At 45.4% G+C, this 22,947-nt stretch overlaps 4 protein-coding genes and 1 long non-coding RNA gene across 8 annotated transcripts; 2 read left to right on the top strand and 3 right to left on the bottom strand.

Moving 5' to 3' along the window:
• Positions 1-17: 17 nt before the first annotated feature.
• On the bottom strand, positions 18-18,836 carry LOC147642907 (uncharacterized). 2 transcript variants are annotated; one of them, XM_086837839.1, is made up of 7 exons: positions 18,165-18,836; positions 17,104-17,284; positions 14,928-15,219; positions 14,088-14,572; positions 13,935-14,026; positions 13,275-13,487; positions 18-13,219 (listed from the first exon to the last, which is right to left on the bottom strand). In XM_086837839.1, exons 1-7 carry the CDS (start codon positions 18,214-18,216, stop codon positions 1,047-1,049), a joined length of 13,488 nt encoding a protein of 4,495 aa, XP_086693965.1. In that variant the 5' UTR covers positions 18,217-18,836; the 3' UTR covers positions 18-1,046. The 2 variants fall into 2 exon arrangements, with proteins under 2 accessions (XP_086693965.1, XP_086693966.1); XM_086837840.1 differs by lacking the exons at positions 17,104-17,284; positions 18,165-18,836 and adding exons at positions 15,440-15,540; positions 16,692-16,813.
• Positions 16,004-17,557, top strand: LOC147642908 (uncharacterized). Its single transcript, XR_015272820.1, has 2 exons — positions 16,004-17,058; positions 17,124-17,557. It is a non-coding gene; the product is annotated as an uncharacterized LOC147642908 (long non-coding RNA).
• A 161-nt stretch (positions 18,837-18,997) lies between the features above and the next one.
• Positions 18,998-20,585, bottom strand: LOC110178521 (palmitoyltransferase ZDHHC3). The gene is made up of 4 exons (XM_020945675.2): positions 20,112-20,585; positions 19,747-19,968; positions 19,476-19,688; positions 18,998-19,397 (listed from the first exon to the last, which is right to left on the bottom strand). Exons 1-4 carry the CDS (start codon positions 20,397-20,399, stop codon positions 19,236-19,238), a joined length of 885 nt encoding a protein of 294 aa, XP_020801334.2. The 5' UTR covers positions 20,400-20,585; the 3' UTR covers positions 18,998-19,235.
• Positions 20,565-22,816, top strand: LOC110178523 (transmembrane protein 208). 3 transcript variants are annotated; one of them, XM_086837854.1, is made up of 5 exons: positions 20,565-21,695; positions 21,888-21,959; positions 22,021-22,176; positions 22,237-22,373; positions 22,431-22,816. In XM_086837854.1, the coding sequence occupies exons 3-5, from the start codon at positions 22,105-22,107 to the stop codon at positions 22,654-22,656; spliced, it is 435 nt and encodes a 144-aa protein (XP_086693980.1). In that variant the 5' UTR covers positions 20,565-21,695; positions 21,888-21,959; positions 22,021-22,104; the 3' UTR covers positions 22,657-22,816. The 3 variants fall into 3 exon arrangements, with proteins under 3 accessions (XP_086693980.1, XP_020801337.1, XP_086693979.1); XM_020945678.2 differs by having other exon boundaries at positions 20,601-21,695; positions 21,888-21,955; XM_086837853.1 differs by having other exon boundaries at positions 21,546-21,695; positions 21,815-21,959.
• On the bottom strand, positions 20,626-21,664 carry Pex11ab (peroxisomal biogenesis factor 11ab). The gene is made up of 2 exons (XM_020945676.2): positions 21,361-21,664; positions 20,626-21,307 (listed from the first exon to the last, which is right to left on the bottom strand). Exons 1-2 carry the CDS (start codon positions 21,536-21,538, stop codon positions 20,754-20,756), a joined length of 732 nt encoding a protein of 243 aa, XP_020801335.2. The 5' UTR covers positions 21,539-21,664; the 3' UTR covers positions 20,626-20,753.
• Positions 22,817-22,947: the final 131 nt, after the last annotated feature.

The following is a 22,947-nucleotide window of genomic DNA, read 5'->3' as shown; positions in this document are numbered from 1 at the left end:
CTTTGGAATCCTTTCCCTTTTCGGACTTCTTTTTAATATCTTGCTCAGCTTGCTGTTGTGTCTCAGCCGCCAATTTTTGCTCCTCGATTGATTGTTTCTCCAACGCCTTTGCTTTCTTTGACTTAGATTCAGCTTCCTTAACGTCAGGCTTTTTGGCTTCTTCAACCTTTTCTTCGGATATTTTTTCGGCAGTAACCTCAGAAACCTCTCCCTTCTTGGACTTCTGTTCGATTTCTTTCTCAGCTTGCTTTTGTGTCTCAGCCGCCAATTTTTGTTCCTCGATAGATTGTTTCTCCGACGCCTTTGCTTTCTTTGACTTACATTCAGCTTCCTTCACCTCAGGCTTCTTGGCTTCTTCAACCTTTTCTTCGGATATTTTTTCTGCGGTAACCTCAGAAACTTCTCCCGTCTCGGACTTCTTTGTAATATCTTTCTCAGCTTGCTTTTGTGTTTCAGCCGCCAATTTTTGTTCCTCGATAGATTGTTTCTCCGACGCCTTTGCTTTCTTTGACTTACATTCAGCTTCCTTCACCTCAGGCTTCTTGGCTTCTTCAACCTTTTCTTCGGATATTTTTTCAGCAGTAACCTCAGAAACTTCTCCCGTCTCGGACTTCTTTGTAATATCTTGCTCAGCTTGCTGTTGTGTCTTAGCCGGCAATTTTTGCTCCTCGAGAGTTTGTTTTTCCAAAGCCTTTGCTTTCTTTGACTTAGATTCAGCTTCCTTAACGTCAGGCTTCTTGGCTTCTTCCACCTTTTCTTCGGATATTTTTTCCACAGTAACCTCAGAAACTTCTCCCGTCTCGGACTTCTTTGTAATATCGTGCTCAGCTTGCTGTTGTGTCTCAGCCGCCAATTTTTGCTCCTCGAGAGTTTGTTTTTCCAAAGCCTTTGCTTTCTTTGACTTAGATTCAGCTTCCTTAACGTCAGGCTTCTTGGCTTCTTCCACCTTTTCTTCGGATTTTTGATTTCTCCAGCTTGCTTTTGTGTTTCAGCCGCAAGCTTCTTGAGCTTATTCAACCTTTTCTTCACATTTTTCAGCAGTAACCTCAGAAACTTCTCCCTTGTCTCGGACTTCTAATATCTTGCTCAGCTTGCTGTTGTGTCTCAGCCGCCAATTTTTGCTCCTCGAGAGTTTGTTTTTCCAAAGCCTTTGCTTTCTTTGACTTAGATTCAGCTTCCTTCACCTCAGGCTTCTTGGCTTCTTCAACCTTTTCTTCGGATATCTTTTCCGCAGTAACCTCAGAAACTTCTCCCGTCTCGGACTTCTTTGCAATTTCTTGCTCAGCTTGCTGTTGTGTTTCAGCCGCCAATTTTTGCTCCTCGAGAGTTTGTTTTTCCAAAGCCTTTGCTTTCTTTGACTTAGATTCAGCTTCCTTAACGTCAGGCTTCTTGGCTTCTTCCACCTTTTCTTCGGATATTTTTTCCACAGTAACCTCAGAAACTTCTCCCATCTCGGACTTCTTTTCGATTTCTTTCTCAGCTTGCTTTTGTGTTTCAGCCGCCAATTTTTGCTCCTCGAGAGTTTGTTTTTCCAAAGCCTTTGCTTTCTTTGACTTAGATTCAGCTTCCTTCACCTCAGGCTTCTTGGCTTCTTCAACCTTTTCTTCGGATATTTTTTCAGCAGTAACCTCAGAAACTTCTCCCGTCTCGGACTTCTTTGTAATATCTTGCTCAGCTTGCTGTTGTGTCTCAGCCGCCAATTTTTGCTCCTCGAGAGTTTGTTTTTCCAAAGCCTTTGCTTTCTTTGACTTAGATTCAGCTTCCTTAACGTCAGGCTTCTTGGCTTCTTCCACCTTTTCTTCGGATATTTTTTCCACAGTAACCTCAGAAACTTCTCCCGTCTCGGACTTCTTTTCGATTTCTTTCTCAGCTTGCTTTTGTGTTTCAGCCGCCAATTTTTGTTCCTCGAGAGTTTGTTTTTCCAAAGCCTTTGCTTTCTTTGACTTAGATTCAGCTTCCTTAACGTCAGGCTTCTTGGCTTCTTCCACCTTTTCTTCGGATATTTTTTCAGCAGTAACCTCAGAAACTTCTCCCGTCTCGGACTTCTTTGTAATATCTTGCTCAGCTTGCTGTTGTGTCTCAGCCGCCAATTTTTGCTCCTCGAGAGTTTGTTTCTCCAAAGCCTTTGCTTTCTTTGACTTAGATTCAGCTTCCTTAACCTCAGGCTTCTTGGCTTCTTCAACCTTTTCTTCGGATATTTTTTCTGCGGTAACCTCAGAAACTTCTCCCGCCTCGGACTTCTTTGTAATATCTTGCTCAGCTTGCTGTTGTGTTTCAGCCACCAATTTTTGTTCCTCGAGAGTTTGTTTTTCCAAAGCCTTTGCTTTCTTTGACTTAGATTCAGCTTCCTTAACGTCAGGCTTCTTGGCTTCTTCAACCTTTTCTTCGGATATTTTTTCTGCAGTAACCTCAGAAACTTCTCCCGTCTCGGACTTCTTTGTAATATCTTGCTCAGCTTGCTGTTGTGTCTCAGCCGCCAATTTTTGCTCCTCGAGAGTTTGTTTTTCCAAAGCCTTTGCTTTCTTTGACTTAGATTCAGCTTCCTTAACGTCAGGCTTCTTGGCTTCTTCCACCTTTTCTTCGGATATTTTTTCTGCGGTAACCTCAGAAACTTCTCCCGTCTCGGACTTCTTCTTGGCTTCTTCCACCTTTTCTTCGGATATTTTTTCCACAGTAACCTCAGAAACTTCTCCCATCTCGGACTTCTTTTCGATTTCTTTCTCAGCTTGCTGTTGTGTCTCAGCCGCCAATTTTTGCTCCTCGAGAGTTTGTTTTTCCAAAGCCTTTGCTTTCTTTGACTTAGATTCAGCTTCCTTCACCTCAAGCTTCTTGGCTTCTTCAACCTTTTTTTCGGATATTTTTTCAGCAGTAACCTCAGAAACTTCTCCCGTCTCGGACTTCTTTGTAATATCTTGCTCAGCTTGCTGTTGTGTCTCAGCCATCAATTTTTGCTCCTCGAGAGTTTGTTTTTCCAAAGCCTTTGCTTTCTTTGACTTAGATTCAGCTTCCTTCACCTCAGGCTTCTTGGCTTCTTCAACCTTTTCTTCGGATATTTTTTCAGGAGTAACCTCAGAAACTTCTCCCGTCTCGGACTTCTTTGTAATATCTTGCTCAGCTTGCTGTTGTGTCTCAGCCGCCAATTTTTGCTCCTCGAGAGTTTGTTTTTCCAAAGCCTTTGCTTTCTTTGACTTAGATTCAGCTTCCTTCACCTCAGGCTTCTTGGCTTCTTCAACCTTTTCTTCGGATATTTTTTCAGCAGTAACCTCAGAAACTTCTCCCGACTCGGACTTCTTTGTAATATCTTGCTCAGCTTGCTGTTGTGTCTCAGCCACCAATTTTTGCTCCTCGAGAGTTTGTTTTTCCAAAGCCTTTGCTTTCTTTGACTTAGATTCAGCTTCCTTAACGTCAGGCTTCTTGGCTTCTTCCACCTTTTCTTCGGATATTTTTTCTGCAGTAACCTCAGACACTTCTCCCGACTCAGACTTCTTTGTAATATCTTGCTCAGCTTGCTGTTGTGTCTCAGCCACCAATTTTTGCTCCTCGAGAGTTTGTTTTTCCAAAGCCTTTGCTTTCTTTGACTTAGATTCAGCTTCCTTAACGTCAGGCTTCTTGGCTTCTTCCACCTTTTCTTCGGATATTTTTTCTGCAGTAACCTCAGAAACTTCTCCCGACTCGGACTTCTTTGTAATATCTTGCTCAGCTTGTTGTTGTGTCTCAGCCACCAATTTTTGCTCCTCGTGAGTTTGTTTCTCCAAAGACGTTTCAAGGTGCGCGGCTTTTAACTCTGATCCCAATCTGTTTTGGTTTAAGCTCGCAACCAATTTATTTAAGTTTTCGCAAATATCAAGAATCTTGTGCGTTACAGTTTTAATTTTGCCATTGACCACCACAGTATGTAGTTGGCCCTGCTTTTTCTCAATATATTCGTATTCATTTAGAACTATTGTTTTGATATCATCGATTTGTGGTTTTAATATTGCAGTCTTTTCGTCTAAAAGATCGTCGACAATGACGAAGATATCCATTAAATTCTGTTGCAAACAAATCATTCCCTCCGATGATTTGTCAACCATTCGCTCGGTCTGAATTCGAACAGAAATTTTTTCCAAGTTACCCAGTTTAGGGACCAGTAAGGATGGCTTGGTAAACATGTTACTGTCATCAATAAGTTGGATGCAGGCTTTGGTTAAAATTACATTTGTTTTAATTTCTTTAACATAGTTCTGAAGTACTCGGTCAGCTGCGGCAGGACATGCCTCTAAAAGAGATTCCATGAAAGATTCTAAAAGTTCTGTGTACTTTTTATCCTCACTAGACTTCCCATCATAAGTGTGCACTATATGATCTTTTAATTTAAATATAAAATTGGAAACCTCGTCAATATCTTTAAGATTGTTGATAATATCTCGGCAATCAGCTACAATCAAGTTTAAGTCGTTTCTTTTACTGCCGTTATTTATAGCACAGGCCAATTCAGAGAAAATGTTTTTCAATGTCTTCACCACATCTTCGTGTGATGGTTCTTGATCAATAGTTGTTTCGAAAAGCTTTGTTTTCGCGACATCCTTCTCGTCTTGCTTCTTGGCCTCATCTTTTACTTGTGTTTCCTCAATGGAGTGTTTATCCAAAAACTTCGCTTGCTCTGGTTTACATTCAGCTGCTTTGCCATCTGCCTTTTTAGCCTCTTCAATGTTTTCTTCAGAAATCTTTTCAGCAGTGACCTCAGAAACTTGTCCCTTATCAGGCATCTTGTCGACATTCTTCTCGCCTGGCTTCTGCGTCTTGACTTCCAGTTGTTGCTCCTCAACTGGTTCCTTCTCCAAAGCCATAGCCTGCTCAGCTTTAGCCTTATTTTCCGATAGCTCAGGCTTCTTGGTTTCATCAATCTTCACTTCAGAAATCTTCCCCGCAGGGACCTCCGAAACTTCTCCCTGTTCTGGCTTCTTTTCGACATCCTTCTCGTCTGGCTTCTCCGACTTTGCTTTTAGTTGTTGCTCTTCAACGGATTCGTTCTCTAATGCCTTAGCTAGCTGTGGCTTAGACTTAATTTCCGTTACCTCAGGCATCTTGGTTTCATCAATATTCTCTTCTGAACTCTTTTCTATGAGGACCTCATAAACTTCTCCCTTATCGGGCTTCTTTTCGACATCCTTCTCGTCTGGCTTCTGCGTCTTCACTTCCAGGTGTTGCTCCTTAACGGGTTCCTTCTCCAAAGCCATAGCCTGCTCAGCTTTAGCCTTATTTTCCGATAGATCAGGCTTCTTGGTTTCATCAATCTTCACTTCAGAAATCTTTTCCGCAGTGATCTCCGAAACTTCTCCCATCTCAGGTTGGTTGCTGACATCCTTCTCGTCTGGCTTCTGCGTTTTAGTTTCCAGGTGTTGTTCATCAATGGATTCCTTCTCCAAAGCCTTGGGTGACTCAGGTTTAGATTCAATTTGTGTAACCTCAGGCATCTTGAATTCATTCATCTTCTCTTCAGAAATCTTCTCCGCAGTGACCTCAGAAACTTCTCCCTGTTCTGGCTTCTTGTCGACATCCTTCTCGTCTGGCTTCTGCGTCTTAGTTTCCAGGTGTTGTTCATCAATGGATTGCTTCTCCAAAGCCATGGGTGGCTCAGGTTTAGATTCCATTTTCGTTGCCTCAGGCATCTTGGTTTCATCAATATTCTCTTCTGAAATCTTTTCCACGGGGACCTCATAAACTTCTCCCTTTTCGGGCTTCTTGTCGACATCCTTCTCGTCTGGCGTCTGCATATTAGTTTCCAGGTGTTGTTCATCAATGGATTGCTTCTCCAAAGCAATGGGTGGCTCAGGTTTAGATTCAATTTGTGTAACCTCAGGCATCTTGAATTCATTAATCTTTTCTTCAGAAATCTTCTCCGCAGTGACCTCAGAAACTTCTCCCTGTTCTGGCTTCTTGTCGACATCCTTCTCGTCTGGCTTCTGCGTCTTAGTTTCCAGGTGTTGTTCATCAATGGATTGCTTCTCCAAAGCCATGGGTGGCTCAGGTTTAGATTCCATTTTCGTTGCCTCAGGCATCTTGGTTTCATCAATATTCTCTTCTGAAATCTTTTCCACGGGGACCTCATAAACTTCTCCCTTTTCGGGCTTCTTGTCGACATCCTTCTCGCTTGGCTTCTGCGTCTTCACTTCCAGTTGTTGCTCCTTAACGGGTTCCTTCTCCAAAGCCATAGCCTGCTCAGCTTTAGCCTTATTTTCCGATAGATCAGGCTTCTTGGTTTCATCCATCTTCACCTCAGCAATCTTTTCCGCAGTGATCTCCGAAACTTCTCCCATCTCAGGTTGGTTGCTGACATCCTTTTCGCCTGGCTTCTGCGTCTTAGTTTCCAGGTGTTGTTCATCAATGGGTTGCTTCTCCAAAGCCTTGGGTGGTTCAGCTTCAATTTCGATTTCCGTTAGTTCAGCCTTTTTGGTTTCATCAATCTTCGCTTCAGCAATCTTCTCTACAGAGAGTTCAGAAACTTTTTCCTTGTCGACATCTTTCTTGTCTGCTTTTTGTGTCTGAGCTTCAATTTGTTGTTCTTCAAGAGTTTGCTTCTCTAATGATGTTACGTGATCAACAGTGTCTTTGTGTTGACTTTGATTTTCAAGAATATCCTTTAATTCTTCTGAAATATTAAGAATCTTTTGCGTAATAAGTTGTATTTTTCCTTGTATGACTGCAGTAATCAGAGCGTCCTCTTTTTTCTCAATATAGTCAAATTCGCTAAGCAATAAGGTTTTGATTTCCTCTATTTTTGGTTTAATGTTTTCAATTTTTTCGTCTACCAGGTCATCAAGAATAATGAAAATATCCATAAGGTTTTGTTGCAGGCTAATCATTTTTTCAGAGGACTTATTGACATGCTGATCGAATTGAATTTTTTCTGAAATACTTTCCAGATTAACCAATTTTGGCACTAGGGAAGATGGCTTTATAGACAAATTTTGCTCGTCAATTAGCTGAATTGCTGCTTTAGTTAAAATTACGTTGGTTTTGATTTCTTTTACATAATTTTCAGTTATTTGCTGAGATGCTTCAGGAAAGACCTCGAATAGAGACTCAATAAATGATTCGACAAGTTCTTTCTCTAACTGATCTTCAGGAGGCTTTCCGTCATAAGTGTGAACAATGTGCTCTCTTAATTTAAATATTGATTTGCACACTTTGTTGTAGTCGGTGACATTTTCAATAATATCTTGGCTTTCTGCAATAAATGTCTTCAATGTGTCGTTATCAGTATCGCTGCCAAGTGCCTGCGACAAGTCTGATAATTTTTCGGTTAAAGTTTCTAAAATGGCTTCTGGAGAACTCTTTTGATCAACAATCTTAGATATTTTTTCGTGATCCTTTTCTTGCTCATAATTCTTATCAACATCTTTTATTTTTGTATCATCCAGATGCGACACTTCAATTAAGTCTTTTGTTGATAATTCCTCTTTGTTATTCGGTTCGGTTATTTCCTGGACTTCTGGTTCCGATATCTGTTCAGATTTTATTTTAAATGCATCTTTTATGTCAGACTTTATTTCTTCAATAAATTTTTCAGTGGAATCAGTTAGCTTTACTTGCTCATCACTATCTCTATATTCTTGTGAAACTTTTGTAGTAGAAGCCATATCTGTTGCTAAAATTTTGGCCCTTTTAGATTCTGGTTCAATATCTTCTTGGCTTTCAGCACTTTCTTCAGTCTTAAAGTCTGAACCTAAAACCGATTCAGAAGAAGAAATTTCCGGTTGCTTTTGCAGCTCATCAATGAATACATTTAGTTTACTAAGCTTGTCTTGTAGAATATTTATCTGAAGGTGCAGAGTGTCTATGAGACTAACTTGCTGCGCTGTTATCTGCGTTAATTGGGGCTGGGAAAGTATTTCCTTCTCTATTTGCACAAGTGTTGCCTGTAGTTGAGCAATATCGTCCGTGTTTTCATCAAGTAAGAGAAGGCACTGGGGATTATTTGCTTGAAGACCATCTTCAATTTCGGTGAGGAAGGCTTTGCCAGACGAAACGCTTTCAATGATTTCACTTATATCGATTTGCACCGTAGGTTCAACCGGAATTCGAGACAATGCCTTTAATTCCGCAGTAATGGAATCCATTTCTTGCAGGAGTTCAATAACGCGAATGGTAGTGTCATTGTTTTCAATAAAATCAAATACGGTTACTAAGCTACTCTGCGTCTTTAAGAGTCCACCCAAATATTCATTGCTGGCCTTTTCGCTAACTTCATTCAGGCTACGAAACGCCGACATCAAACTAGTTTGAAATTGTACAACAACCGCCGAAGACTTGTCGATATCAACTGTGGGATGAGCGGCTACAGCTGCAATAGACTGAATTAGATTTTCAATGGGTTTCTTCAGAGTTGAAAGCTTTTTATGTTCAATCGCTTCTTGGCAATCACAATATACAATGAAATCATTGAATGCTTTCTCAATTTTTCCAAACATTTCTTGAGCTAGCTGGGTCTCTAGAACGGGCAAAGAAAGCAATATGTCTTCAAAAGCACTCTCAACGTTTTCCAAAGAGTCCACCAAGCCCGACTCATAGGTAAGAACTAGAGATTCCTTCAATCTAAACATGGTACGGGCTATTTTCGCTTGGGCTAGGACAGTTTCTTGCTGAACACCTTCCGAGACAAGAGCAGTTTGAATATTCTGCAGATCTGACTTTAGCTGCCCCATGATTTGGGCTACCTTCTGGAGTTCCTTGCTGGAATCAGTCTGTGTGACCTCGAGACAAGCCTCTAGCTGTTTAATGCCGCTTGCCACACCTTGTTGTATGTCGAATACTTCCACCGTCGCATCTTCTTCTACAACAGCCATCTCCTGAATATGATCTGAAACAGTTTGCTTGTGTCCAACACTTTTAAGATCAGAAATATCGTCCTGGGTAGATAAATCAGTTACATTTTCCAGCACCTGCATATCAATCTGTTCGCAATACTGCCTTACTTCGCGGAGTGGAGTAGCCAATGTCTTAAGCTTCGCAAGTTCAAGTTCAGGGATGCTCTCGACGCCACTGTGGGCCATACATTCCTCCACGTGAAGAACACATTGCTCCAAGCTGCAAAGAGCCTCGGCGAAGGTGCCCTGTTGACTAGCCTCTGACAAAGGCTGCGCTGCTTCCACAACATCCGTTTCATGCACCAGAGCTATAATACTTTGCAGTTCCTGAATTTTGACAATGGCTGCTTGTACTTTCTGGGATGCCGCACCGGCTAACGAGGCGACATCAGCATCATCGCAGTGCGAGAGGACCGAAGTAAGGCCCTGGTTTAAGTCGGTCAGCAAAACAGCTACAGACAATTGCTTTTCGCCGCTAATTGTTTCCACTTCTGGCTCTGTGGGCAAAGACTCTGCGGCTGACTTAAGCACTGAAATATCATCCAAAGTCGACAAGTCTTCGACTGAGGCTCTAGAGGGCTTTAGTTTTTCGAGGATATGAATCAGATTTGAGAGGGGACTAGCAATGGAAAGTTTCTCCTCCATTAATGGCTTTTGCTGCTCAACAATGTCAGTGAACTGATTTAGAGCATTCAAAAATTGATTATCGGATAGAGCAGATGGGCTTTCCAGGGCTTTAGCCAAGTCAGCAAAGCTTTTGCCACACTCAAAAAGTATTCTGCTTGTGTTTGCCTCATTAACATCGAGAGTCGTCTCTGCCTCGCTGAACGTAGCCAGTCCCTTGGCGATTTGCAGGATCCTCAAGAGGAAAACTTGCGCTTCATTAGCGGATGCCTTTACCTTTTCGGATGATTTTGGGTTTTCGCTAATTTTATTCAGAGTTTCCTGAAGCGTTTCAATGTTGCCAACTGCCTCCTCAAGAGACACCTTCGTTTCAAGAACTTTTCGAAGGGCACTGAAAGATTTATCCTGCTGCTGTGAAGCCTTCTCCTCATCCAATTGTATTTCCTGCTGCAAAATCTTGAATTCGTGCTCCTCGATATCAATGACTGCGTTTCGAATAATGCTGCGTATATTCTCCAGGGTGTGCAGAGCTTGTTTGTCGGGATCCCGAGCTGTAAGCATCACCCCGTGGCCTTTCTGGGTGTTTTCCTGCAGCATGCTTAAGGGCTCAATTAGATCGGCTAGAGATCCAGTCATAGACTTAACCTCCGTCTGCCGGATACAGTAGTTGAGCTCATCAACAGGACGCTTCAGTCTGTCCAGTAAATCCACATGGTGGCCGGTAATGTCTTTTTCCAGAATGGTGCTTATTAAAGCTGATAGTTCGTCCTTCAAATTAAGTAAACGGATTTTGACGTTGGGCGAAAGTCTGGGCGAAATCCTTTCGATGTTCGTTTCAAAATGCAAAACGGCTTGGGCAAATGACTGCAAAAGTTTTTGGGTATCAGCCACATCCAAAGCTGGCTCGGATCGATGATCCTCTATCGGGATTGAGGGTTGTCCACTCTCTAGATCCTGGCCCAGCTGCGCAAGACCATTTTGGATCTCCTGCAGCGGTGGTACCATCGATTCCACGGTGCTGACCGTCAGCATGCCACCTTCTACGCTGTCCGATTTCTCGTTGAGGATGACCTCCAAGCCCTTTTTGAGTTCAAAAAGAGGTGGCGTTACAATATCAAGAATGGTCATGTTGATTTTCTGTTCCATAGACTCGGTAACCCCCAGTGACTGGGTCTTATCTTCGATTGACTGCAGGGTGCTCTCCAACTGCTTAATTGGGTCCACAATGCTCTCGAGCACTTTTTGGTGGACCTTTTTGTAGATCTGCTCCTCTGAATCTTCCAAAGACAACTCCATTTCGACACGTTCCAGTGCTTCCTGAATCTTTGCCACTGGTTGGCAAATATCTTTCAGAGCGCTCGCTTCACTCGGCCAATTTGCCTCCGAAATGGTTGCAAAGGATATGGAATCGGGGACTTCTTGCATTTTCTCAACGGCTTCGGAGAAGTGCTTGGCGGCCTCCAGTTCTTGTGCCTCCTGCAAAAGCGCCTGAGACTTAATTGTGCCTTGCGTGATTTCCAATCCCTGTTGAATGTCATCAGCGGTGAGTTCAATTTGCGCACGCAGGCACTCCGACTCAAACTTTGTGCTTACAACCTTTAGCTCTTCGAGGGCTCGCTTCATCTGATCGGCCACGCTATCGATAATGCATACACTGGTGCGCTGTATGAGCGTGGCTCCCGTTTCATCAATTTCCACACACTTTTCAATGACCTGCAAACCCATGTGTAGTCGGCGAATATCTTCGTCCATGGATTGGATGAGGGCGTCGATTTGTGTCTCGCCGGAGTACACCCGTAGTTTCGATTCGATTTGCTTGATCGGTTCTATAATATTGCGTATGATGGCAATGCTTTGATCCGCTGCAGCTGGGGTCATCATCATGGTGGATTGTTCCAAGACCTCATTCTCAACGGCTGTAAGATTATTTTGAATGGCCTTGAGTAGCTTCGCCAGCGGAACGAGGGACATGAGATTCTTATTGATTTCATTCTCATCAGTAACTGCTTTCGGGTGCGACGATGGTGTCACCAAAAGTCCATCTCCTACAGCACCTGAAATGTCTTGCAGTCGGGCATCGTCTTCAGTGGTCTTCGAGGAGTCACTGTCTGTCGGTTTCTTGGACTTCTTTCTCTTTGGCGGCGCCACTGACTCCTTGTCCCTCTCCGAACTGGTTTGAGCTTCGCCGGCTGCCTTTTGCGAGGCCGACATCTGGGCGCTGGCAAAGGTCTGCAAGTCCGACGTTTCCTCCTCGCCTTGGCTGCCCGACGCCGAGGCTTTGGACAGGCTAAAGAATTCATCTGTCTCCGTAGGCTTTGACTTTTTGCGCTTTCGAATTGGGGCTGATAGAGACAATTCCTCCTCCATCTTCTCAAAGGACTCCTGCACATATTGCTCGGTTTCCTTGTCAAATTTGCCCTCCCTTCCGGAAGAGCCGTGAACTGTGATCTCCGTTATGGATATGTCATCCATATCAGCCTCCGTACGCATATCCTCCTCCACTGTAAAATACTCGGGCGAAATGTCAATGACCACGGCTTCCATTAGCAGCTTGCCCGACTGCGAGGTTTCCTTGACAAAACGCAGCGGCGGCAGCTCCACAATGTTGTGCTCAGTCACATGCTCCGAAATCTGATCGGCATACATTTCCACAATCTTAAGCGCCTCCTCCTCGGTGAGATCAGGCGTTTCGTAGAGTGAAACGGAGACCTCTTTGCCGTCGAAGGAGAATGATACATCGCCCTTATCATCGATGGTAATGTCGCCGACGGGCGTTTCATACATTTGGGATGTGCGCTCTTCCTGGATGGTTGACAGTGAGTAGTTTCTCTGCAGTTCGTTTTCGCGCGGCTCCTCGTTCTTTTGCTGCTGACTCCTTTGCGCATCCTCGAAACCTAGCAGCGACGCAGAGCTTGCGACGATTCCCATGCAATTCCTTGCCTCGCAGGTGTAGGTGCCCAAACAGCAGGTGCCATCCTGACCAGAAATGATGCGATGAATGTCTCCCGGCTTCAGTTCCACGCCATCCTTGTACCACTTCAGGGCCGGTTGAGGGACACCAATAACCTTGCATTCCAGATTTACGGCTCCCTCCTCGGTAAGCACCGCTCGCAGGCATTCAAGGAAACGTGGCTTCTTATAGTGACGCGGTATCTGTAGCTTTAGAAAGCAAGACGTGATACTGGTCCCGAAATCGTTGACGGCGACACACTTCCACTCGGCCTGGTCTACAAACTCAACGGCCTTGATGTCCAACAGCCATTCTTCTTTTTCACCGCGGTAGTGATTATATCGTTCGTTCGGATCAATGGGCAGCTCGTCGCGGAACCAGGATAGTATGGGATCTGGAGTGGCCTTTACCACAACCTTGAACTGGAAAGGTTCGTTTATCTTCGCATCTGTGCTCTTCAATCCAGTGAGGAACTTTGGCGCTTGGTTTTGGTTTTGGTTTGTGAACACCAGCCGCTCCTCGTCGGTCAGCTGGTTTTGAATATCCTCCACGGTGAGGACGGCAGTGCTACTGGTCTCTCCCATGCAATTACGTGCAATGCAGCAGTAGGTACCCAAAGAGTTGGTACCGGTTAGCTGATACACGTCACCTGGCTTCAGTTCGTGACCATCTTTAAACCATTTAAGCACTGGCGTTGGAAAACCTACCACTTTACATTCGAAGGAAACAAGTCCCTCCTCGGTGAGCACGGCGCGAAGACTCTCCATGAATCGGGGCTTACGATAATTTCGGGGAACTGTAAAGAGAATAGGTCATAATGCGTAGCTTTAGTCGCACAAATTTCCACTTACTGTCCATGGCGACGTTACACGAAGAGATGCCAACACTGCCATCAAAGCTGGTCACCACGCATTTCCATTCGCCGGCATCGCAGGACTCCGAAGGCTTGACCTCGATCATGTAGACGCCCAGGCCGTCCTCGATCAGTTTATACCGCTCGGCGGTCTCCACACGGCCTTCCGTATTGTACCAGCACACACTTTTGGGCCAGGGCGGAACCACCACTGCGGGAGAGATGGGGGAGAACGTGTAAACAATCTGTGTATCTAATCAAGTGATCGGAGAGAGCACGAGCAGAGCGATTGCACGCCGATCTCTCCGATGCGCGGTCTACGTTTCCTTCTCTCTGCCAGCGCGCAATTATCAGTTTTGTTTTGCTCGCCGCTCGCCACTCGGCGCGATGTTGATGACCCACCTCAACATTCGAGGCATACCATACCAACCGTGCGATCGAGTTCAAGTTTTTGGCGCGCGGTCTAAAAACAAGCGCCGGCGAAGGTGGGAATTGAACCAAATTTGCAATCACGCACACAGCTCTGAGTGACCGAGTGTTCGAGCGGCGGAGAGTAGATAAACAAAGACATTTTGGCGCGGTGCCAGCAGGAGATCGGCAGCAGCGACGCCAGCTCTTGCTCACAGCTCTACGCTACTGCTCATCTCCGAGTGCTCACCTTGACAGCCCAGAATGATCGTCTCGCCGATGTGGAGGCTCATGTCCCGCAGTTCGTTCGTGAATATCGGAGGCGGCGCATTGCCAGCGACGCTGCGGAAAGAGAAGCAGACTGATTAGTAACAGAGCTCCCACTAGGGCTCGTTGGACTCACCTGTCCGCCGGCTTGAGGGATCCCTCGCGGCTACCACGTCCCACCACATGCACCTTGGAGCTGGAGTAAGTGACGCCCATGCAGTTGCGCGCCTCGCACGTATACGTGCCGAGGCTGGTTGGGTCATCTGCGTTGGCTGTCAGGGCGAAGATATCGCCGGCCTTGATTTCTTTGGAGTCCTTGAACCATCGCAGATGCGGTGTGGGCACGCCCACCACCTTGCATTCCAGCGAAACGGTGCCCTGCTCTGTGAGCACAGCGCGCAGCTCCTCCACAAACTCTGGCGTCTTGTACGCTTTGGGAACCAGCACGTTTAGCGTACCCAGGCAAGAGTTGCGTCCGCCATAATTCTCCGCCATCAGCATCCATTGGCCGCCATCCTCCAAAGTCACAGGACTCACCTCAAGGTAATGGAAGGTTCCCTCGTTGATCTCTGTGATGCGGTCACTGGCACACACCCTGCGATCATTTCTGTACCAAGTGAGCTATAAAAAGAAACATGAAAAACTGCATAAGCAAAAAGGAAACTGTAAAAAAGCACGATCGAATATCGATAGATTGATAACGCAAGAAAATTTATTATTTTTCCTAGATAATTTTATAGAGGAAGAGTATATTCCTATTTATCTGGGCGCTATTAAGTTATTTATCTTCAAACATTTAGTTTGTATACACAATGAATCACAAAAAAATCGGCATAGCTTAGTCATTCGTTAACCCCTCTTAATTTCTACGTCCTTGTAATAGCTATCGATTAATTGTCGTCCATTTTGAATTTATTGATGTGATTCATCACACGAATATAGTTGGGAAATATTTTAATTGGAGTAAACAACTTACCTTCAAGTCTGTCGAGCTCTTAATCTCAGTGAGGAGTCGTGTACGGGTGCCCACCTTGACAGAGAGATCAACGAGGCGTCGCAGGAACACCGGTGGATCGTCGCCGGTGGATCTGTCCTCCACGATAAGTTCAACGTGCCTGCGCACCACATCCTGGCTCTTCGTCTTGGCAAACAGCGTGTAGTGGCCGGCGTCCTCCCGTTGCACATGCTCCACGGCCAGCTGTACGGCATTGCTGGTAGCCGTGATGCGAAAGCGGTCGGAATTCTCGATGGGAATTTCACCACGGCTCCTGCAAGTAAATTACAAGATGATTTAGTTGCACTTTCCGCTGCTACTGATGCTGCAACTCCAGTTGCCTAGCCACTATGCTTTTCGGCCGACACGGCTTTCGTTGTTAAGGTCTGCAGCTTGAAACTGGCCGTATGCGGTTGAAGGAGAAGACAAGGCCGTATTGTCCCTGATAGGGCTGATGGATTACCGCTGCCCTAAAACTGAATAGCGGATCTCACCTTTTCCTGTAGACCGACGAGGCCGAGGAGAGTGTGCCGTGGATTTGTTTGTGCTCATTGCACTGGCAGCATTTGGAACATCCGTTGCCCATGGCGTTTGACTATAGTAAACAGCTTACGGTTAACAGCTTGTGGTTAACAGGTATGTTTAACAGTTATATTAAAGTTTACTGTTTAATTATTTTCACTTTAATTGCCTCTCGGAATGTTGTACTAATTGTCATTGTTTAATCTTCCTTTTGATGGACAGATGTTTTTAATTTTCTGGGTAGTTGGTTACTTTTACTGTTACTGTTTAAAAATTATTTATTAAAATCTTGGTGTTATTAATCCCACTTGCACGTGCAAACATTTACCCGAAACGTTTGATGCGTAAGAGCCATTTATTTATGTGGCATTTATTATTGGCTAATAAACAGATTCACAAACAAGAAGAACTACCGCACAAAAACAACAATAATAGAAAAATGTTCTGAAAGAGAATAATGACCAGAGTATCTCTGAATCGAAGCGAGAATGTTTATAAATAAATGCTCGAACTTGCTTCGCTATTAATTGTATTTCGCATTCGGCAAGTTCGAAAGGAAGGCAGAGCACTGCCGCGGACTGCAATAATTTAAACGCTAGCCAGGCTAGTCAGTGAGGCAACGACGCCTGCTTTTGCCAATTTATTTTTGGGCTGCGTGTTTTTTGATGTTGAGCGCTAATAACTTGTTGTTTCGCTGTCGTCTTCAACAGAGATCGAGAATTTTCAAATTGTTTTGTGTTTCTTTTGTGTGTTCTGTGCCCAGAATTGTTTTATTTATTTATCTGTTGTTGCCTCTCGCGGATATTGCCAAACATCTGACTCTCCTCTATCCACCTAACACACACATCGCTCGTTGTTTTAACGCGTCAAGCGAAGGCGCATTATGTAATTTTCCGTTTTCGTTTGAAAAACTATTTTCAAAATTTTTTGGGCATTAAATGGAAACGCCGAAATTCCTTTCTTTGCCGCCCAACAACAGGCCATCCCCCCAAAAGCGGCGCGAAAGACATAAATGTAGACGAAGTTCCGCGGACTCGAAGCGATTTGTAAATACGTCTATATATAGCCGATTGTAACATATTTCGAGCACCGATCCCGAGTCCCGCATATGCCAGGTGCTGGCTGGTGCGACATCCCGATGGAATTCCACCAAAACTGATTGATTTCGATACGCATGTGATTTATTAAGTATGCATCGCGTGGACACCCCCGGATTCCACGCACCAGTACGTATACGCAGTGGTGTATATATAGAACTCTCGTATAGCGCTGCTAATGCTGCCGTTCTCGATGTCCGTCCGCTGGGCAACGGATATGTTAATGCGCCGATCGTCAAAGTGGAACTGACCGCTCAAGAGGCGTCAGAGCAACCTGGGCACCCCAAAATGAATGGGTGACTCTCTCTCTCGCTCTCTCTAGTGGCGCAGACGCCGATGGACCTGCTCTCCGTAGTATCCGATTGAGAGAATCCATCGGAGGCAACCGTGAAGGAGAAATCATATGTTAATGCGCAAAATTTTGGCAAAATGCACACACACAGCCGGCCGGGCGGAGCAAGGACGGCGGTGATTCACGCGGACGGAGTGCACAGGTAAGGCGAGAAAAATAGATTGGCTGCGAAAGATTTATGACTTACCATTCGAATTTGAAGGGCAGCAGTTCCTGCTCATCCTTCTCGTCGCAGTCGATCTTCACGAAGAAAGTAGCGCGCTCGTTAGGGATGCAGCGGATCAAGGAACTGGAGTTCTCGCTAAACGTGATGCGATGTGGTCGGCGTTGGCTCGATTCGGCTGACTCTCTATCCTGGCCAGGAGGTTCTGCAAAGTGGTCAGGCGGCGTTGGCAGTTTGATAATTATAAGCGTGACTAATCGCTTTATAAGTTTAGCCGGCAACGGCAGCGGCGAATAAGGAGGATGCTGCCAGCCAAACGAATTATCATAAATATTTGCGAAATGTCAAAAGTTGCCACATAAACAGACACATATTTATGCCGGCAAGAAAAACGACGAAAGGGTGGCATTGTGCTATTGAGATTCGACTAGAAAATGCTCTCTAATCAAGGTAAATTAAAGGAACTCTTTGAAACTCATTCTTGGGATGAAAAACCAATGATCTAAGCTTCGGACTATAATGATAATACCCTGAAACTATATAATTATATCTACTTCAACATTTTAATATTCATTTAAGACTGGACTCGAATTCGTAAATTCAAATCAAGAAGCATCTTTAGTGTTTGGTGTTTGTTTTTACCGTGCACATTGCCATAACCTGCCCAAAACACAAATGAATATTCAAAATATGCACTAAAAATAGTTCCAAATATTATTCATACGCCAACACACCACAGGCACTATTTGCTGGCAGCATGTCGAATCTTTCTGCATGGGGGAGCCGTGTAATCAAAAGTGATTCGCACATAGTATATCGGTGTTGGACACCGCTCGGTCCTCGCCGGGATGCGGATGGCACTCGACCAGGGTTTATTCCAACTTGCAATTATGAAAATATCTCACAGAAAATTACGTAACCGCACGGGGGCCGCCGTATCACGGCGTAGCAGAACAAGAGGAGCAAACGAAGACGGAACCCGTGGCACGCCATAAAAATAAAACACAAATAGCCATAAAGTACATTGTTCGGAATCGGGAACGGACAGAAAAAAAGGAGATACTTTCCCGGCACCACTCACTTACCCACTGCAATGGCTGTCTCGTCCGCCGCATTGGCTACTGGCGATCTTTCCATGTTCAGGTCTCACTATATAATTAGCTGCAAAACAGGGCCACTTTGGCATGGGTCGGGAATATGGGGCTTTGCGTTTTCAGGACTTGTGCTGTGTGTAGGATTAGGGCGCAGTATTGTGACGGGTATACTTTTCCGAAAGCGATTTCTTTTTTTATTTATATTTAGAACGCGCCGATGCCGCCGCACACAATCAACGTTAAAAATTTTCGTGAATTTTTCCGTTTCCGAATCACTGAAATGAAATTTTCCGCTGGTAATTACGCGTATTCGTTGGTCACAATGGCTCGGAAAATATGCAATTAGGATATATTCACATTTTCGACCGCGGGGCAGCAGATTTTATACACGTATTCCTCTTTACTGATACCAATTGGGATTTCAATTCCAATTCCAAGTCGAAATCCACCAGACACACTCACACTTAGAGAGATTGACACATTTGGGGAACACACAGAGATGTTCTTTTCTATATATAAATAATATGTACAACACAGCGTCGACGTCGAGGGCGCGCACCACGTCCAGCAGACACCTCCTGGATCTCCGATCGTTTTTCTCAGACTAAACTGAACTGAGCAGACAGATCAGCACCAGCAGCATCGGTAGCCTCGGCCTCGCCTGTCCATGTCGTATGTGGGATAATTTTGGCCAACACGAGAAAGAGCGGTGAGATCGACAAGTTCTCCTGAGGATGAGCAGAGACTCTGCGCATGTGTGCTCTATCAGGGCTCTCAGAAGCACATGAAGCATGCAGAAAAGCACGAAAAACAAACGACAGGGATTAATTTAGTACGGCTTTCAGGTAAGTACAACTCTCCACCTGGCTAAGGCTGCGAATATTTAATTCCTAAACACACACACATACTATTAAGGTAAATAATGTTAAGAAAATTGATTGAAAAATACAAAACATTGCACAATTTGCAGCGGAGCAACAAGTGGCGGTTACTTGTTGCCCTTGTACGTTGGTTCAAGTATTGTTCGATTAAGCTAATCCAGTTTTCAAGACAAAGCCTTCTTCACACAGAGTAAAAGTGCGAATGGAACTTCGTTCGGCAGGAGGAGGGTTCCGTGAACGGTGAGAACCAAGCCAGCGAAAAGCGTCCAAACACCGACTGAATGCTCTTGAGGCGCGACTTCTTGGCCCAGCGGGCTTCCTCCTTCTTCAGCTGCTCGATGCCCTGTAAGCATAAGAGAGAGAGTGAGAGTGTAGAACGTTATACGTACAATCATTCGTGAGAGGGAGAACGGATACTCACCGTCTGATCGTTGAGGATGGCCGTCAGCTGAGTGGCCAGCATGATGATGGTGAATATACCGAACATTAGGCCTTCAAAGGTGAGAAAGAGCAGCAAAAATATGGTGGCCGGTGGCGAGTACGGAGAGCAAGTGCGCCAGTCGTTTTTAACGCACTCCGCAAATTGAGTGAGAACCAGGAAGAGTGTGTGCACGGAGATCGAAGCTATATAAAACTTAAAAGCAGAGAGGTTGGAATGAGAACAGTTATGAGGGAAAGAGTGCAACACTTACCGTGAAGAGTACAAAGTACTTTTGGTTGTTCTCGCCCACGCAGTTGTTGACCCAGGGACAGTGGTGATCCATCTTCCTGATGCAGCGCTGGCAAACAGAGCAGTGATGCGCACGGTCTGGCTTGATGCTGCAGCACTTGGGGCACTTGTAGAACATCTGACCCTCGCGATATCCCATCTGTTCGATCATTTCCTTGGTGGCATTGCCACGGGGTACAGCGCCCTGGGCATGAAGAAATCGGGTATAAATCAAGCAGTTCAGATATGTACATACAAATGTGGCAATATTGGAAACTCATCCTCTTCAGGCAGTTGTCCATTACGTAGATAAGGCTAAGCACCTAGATAAATCCCACCCACACTCACCGGGTCCGAGAGCATTGTGCGTATGTGGGACGCGAACGCAAGGAATGCAAGCGCCTGAAATACGATCATGTTGAGTGTGCTGAACACCGTGTAGTTGCTGGGCAGCAGGATGAGGCGCATGACCACGAACTCGGCGAAAAGGATTAGCAGCCAGGTCATTACCACGCACACAATGCCGCAGATGTCCTTGACACACCAGGCCCGGTTCCCGCAACAGCGATTGTGGTCTACGCCACCGGGTCCTGCTCCACCGCCACCGGTGGAGAGCGACGAATAGGAGTAGTTCATGGTTCTCGGATGCAGCACACGCACAGGTGACGCATCGGTCTCACCAATTGCCTGATAACGCGGCCGGACTGCGGACCATTAGCCAAAGGCGAGTGATAAAAGCCAACCGAAACAAACGAAAAACACAATACAAGAAAAGTGCCATTCACGGCGGGGTCTGCGTTCATCAGCTGTTTGGCATTCGCCGAAAGGCGCTGGCAGGGGTGTAGAATTAATAGGTGGTTCCTTAATACATCAAATCGTTCGTTTATCTTTTCACTTAATCCGAGCACAAATACAAATACAATATAACAATTAAAATAGCTACACGGACAGCCTATCTACGAGGTTGCCTATTTATCAGGTCGCTGGGTATTACGCAGGCGTTAGCTTGGCCTTGGGCTCCAGCAAAGCCCACAGTCCAGCCAGCGATGACACCGCTCCCAGAAGTCCTATTGTCCTTGGTGTGAGCTTTGTGTAACCAAGCGCCGTGAGCGGGATGAAGAAGTCGCACACATTCTTCACCGTGTCAACGACAATGTCCTTGTGTCCCTGAACTAGCACAAAGGATTGCAGGGCAAAACGCTTGAAGTCCTCGGGCGAGTTGATGCTCGTGGGAAGGCGACAACGCGATATGCCTCCCTTGCAGCCGGATCGATGCAGATCCAAAACCCTTAGGATCTCGTAAAAGTCGCGGCAAAGATTCATAATGATCGAGAAGAGCCAGTACTTGTTGGCGAGACTTGACCACCGCTTGGCGTCCACTGCCGTTAGTCCAGTTCTAGCCAGCCAAAGGAAGTGGTCAGCGAAGAGGAACAGCGACTGCGACAGCTTGCTTAGGGTGAGCGTCACCCGGATGGTGAGATCCGGATAGTGTATGGTCTTCAGGGTGCCATAGAAGACGTCCACGCACTTTCCAAAGCGGAGCACTGAATCGACAGGGAATTAGCGACGGATTTGAACTTGGCCGAAGGATACGTACGCTTCCGGAAGGTGCTCAAAATGTACTCGATCGTTTTGAAATTATCCACCAACGCCGGACTTGAGTTCGAGGTCTCCAGCGAGTCCCACATCGCACGGGAGGCATACTGGATGAGCCTAGCAATCTTGTCCCGGCCGCCCGCTTGGTTGTTTAACTGCACCAGTCGATCCATATTCATGTTGTGACCGCAAATTGAATTTTAAGCCCAATCCAAAATCCAAAGGTCGAACGTTTGCTGTGGGGCCATCAGCTGTGACGCTGTTTCGCAGTGAACGGCAATACTTTCGCTTTGAAAAAGGCGGGGAACATGGGCGTAGTTGGAAATATTAAAATAGGTATGTATTGTATGACGAAGAAGACATTTATCGTATATAAGCCCACTTTTTAATTTGTTTTATTATATTGTATTTCTAGTTCGGTAAACATTCATTATTAATATGCACCAATGCAACAGACGAAGATGTGACCATTTTACAACACCGCCACACTATCAGGGAGACGTTTTACAGCACTTCTGTCTTTTACAGATTTCTCGCCACGTAAATCCGATATTATTTTGAAATACCTGACACACAACAGCAATTTCATCATGGCTGTAGGTAATCCCGGATTTAGGACGATGCTAGCAAGGATTTCATGGAAGCTTTTCTCTACTTGCAGCCGACACAGAAGGGCAAGCAGGGCACAAAGGGCGCCAAGCAAATCGTGGAGGAGAACAAGACTACACTGGCTTTCTACAGAAACATGGCTATTGGTTGCGCTGCACCGGCTCTTCTGTTAAGTTCCCTGGTCTTCGAGATCACCAAGACGTCTGTGGTATGTCTCCGAAAATGTGCTTTAATCTGACGCAGTTTATCATGACCAACAACCCCACAGTTCATGCACATCCTGGCATTGCTAATCCTTGTCGGGGCCTACCAGTTCATGGCCTTCATGTCGCGGCCGAAATACTCTGAGAGCGGGGCTCTTGTGGACTCGGGTAATGATCTAAACATGGAGGGCGGCATTGCGGAGTAAGTTAACCAATCTGCAGACCTTTGCTCACTTGGCTGACACTTGATTTTCTACAGAAATGTCAAGGACCTGATCATCTTGACTTCTGGCACGCTGCTGCTTGCTTTGATCTCCAACTACTTTTGGCTGGTGCTTCTGCTGGCGCCGGTCCGTGCTGGTTGGATGCTCTGGGGTACCGTCATCCAGCCGTGGCTGTCCCAGCGAAATGCCCAGGAGGAGAATCCCGAAGTGGACGAAAAGAAGCAAAAGAAAATGGAGCGCAAGATGCGGCGCATGAGGTAGGAGTCGTCACCACAACCACCGTCCAAGGTGCTGCTCGCTCTAGTGGTTCGGGGTTAAGGTTGGTTCCTGGTTCCAATGAGATTCTACGCTTAGTTGTATGTGTGTACCAAATTGTTAATGTTCATTCTGTAAATTAAATTGCTCGGAGACAGAAAAGCAATCCCCCATGGGTGTTGATTTTGTCAAAGCATTTGTGCGGTTTAATTTCAGTGATTTTTGTTACGGACCACACGTGTGATCTGAAAACTCAGGCTCTGAATTTTCCTAAGTATTTGGACTGATCGCGCCCGG

Source organism: Drosophila serrata, unplaced genomic scaffold (assembly GCF_035046125.1).
Source record: "Drosophila serrata isolate PLE 108 unplaced genomic scaffold, ASM3504612v1 contig_334, whole genome shotgun sequence".
NCBI classification, from domain to species: domain Eukaryota; kingdom Metazoa; phylum Arthropoda; class Insecta; order Diptera; family Drosophilidae; genus Drosophila; species Drosophila serrata.
Note: the sequence above shows the minus strand (reverse complement) of the source record. Positions and strands in the feature narration are given on the sequence as shown.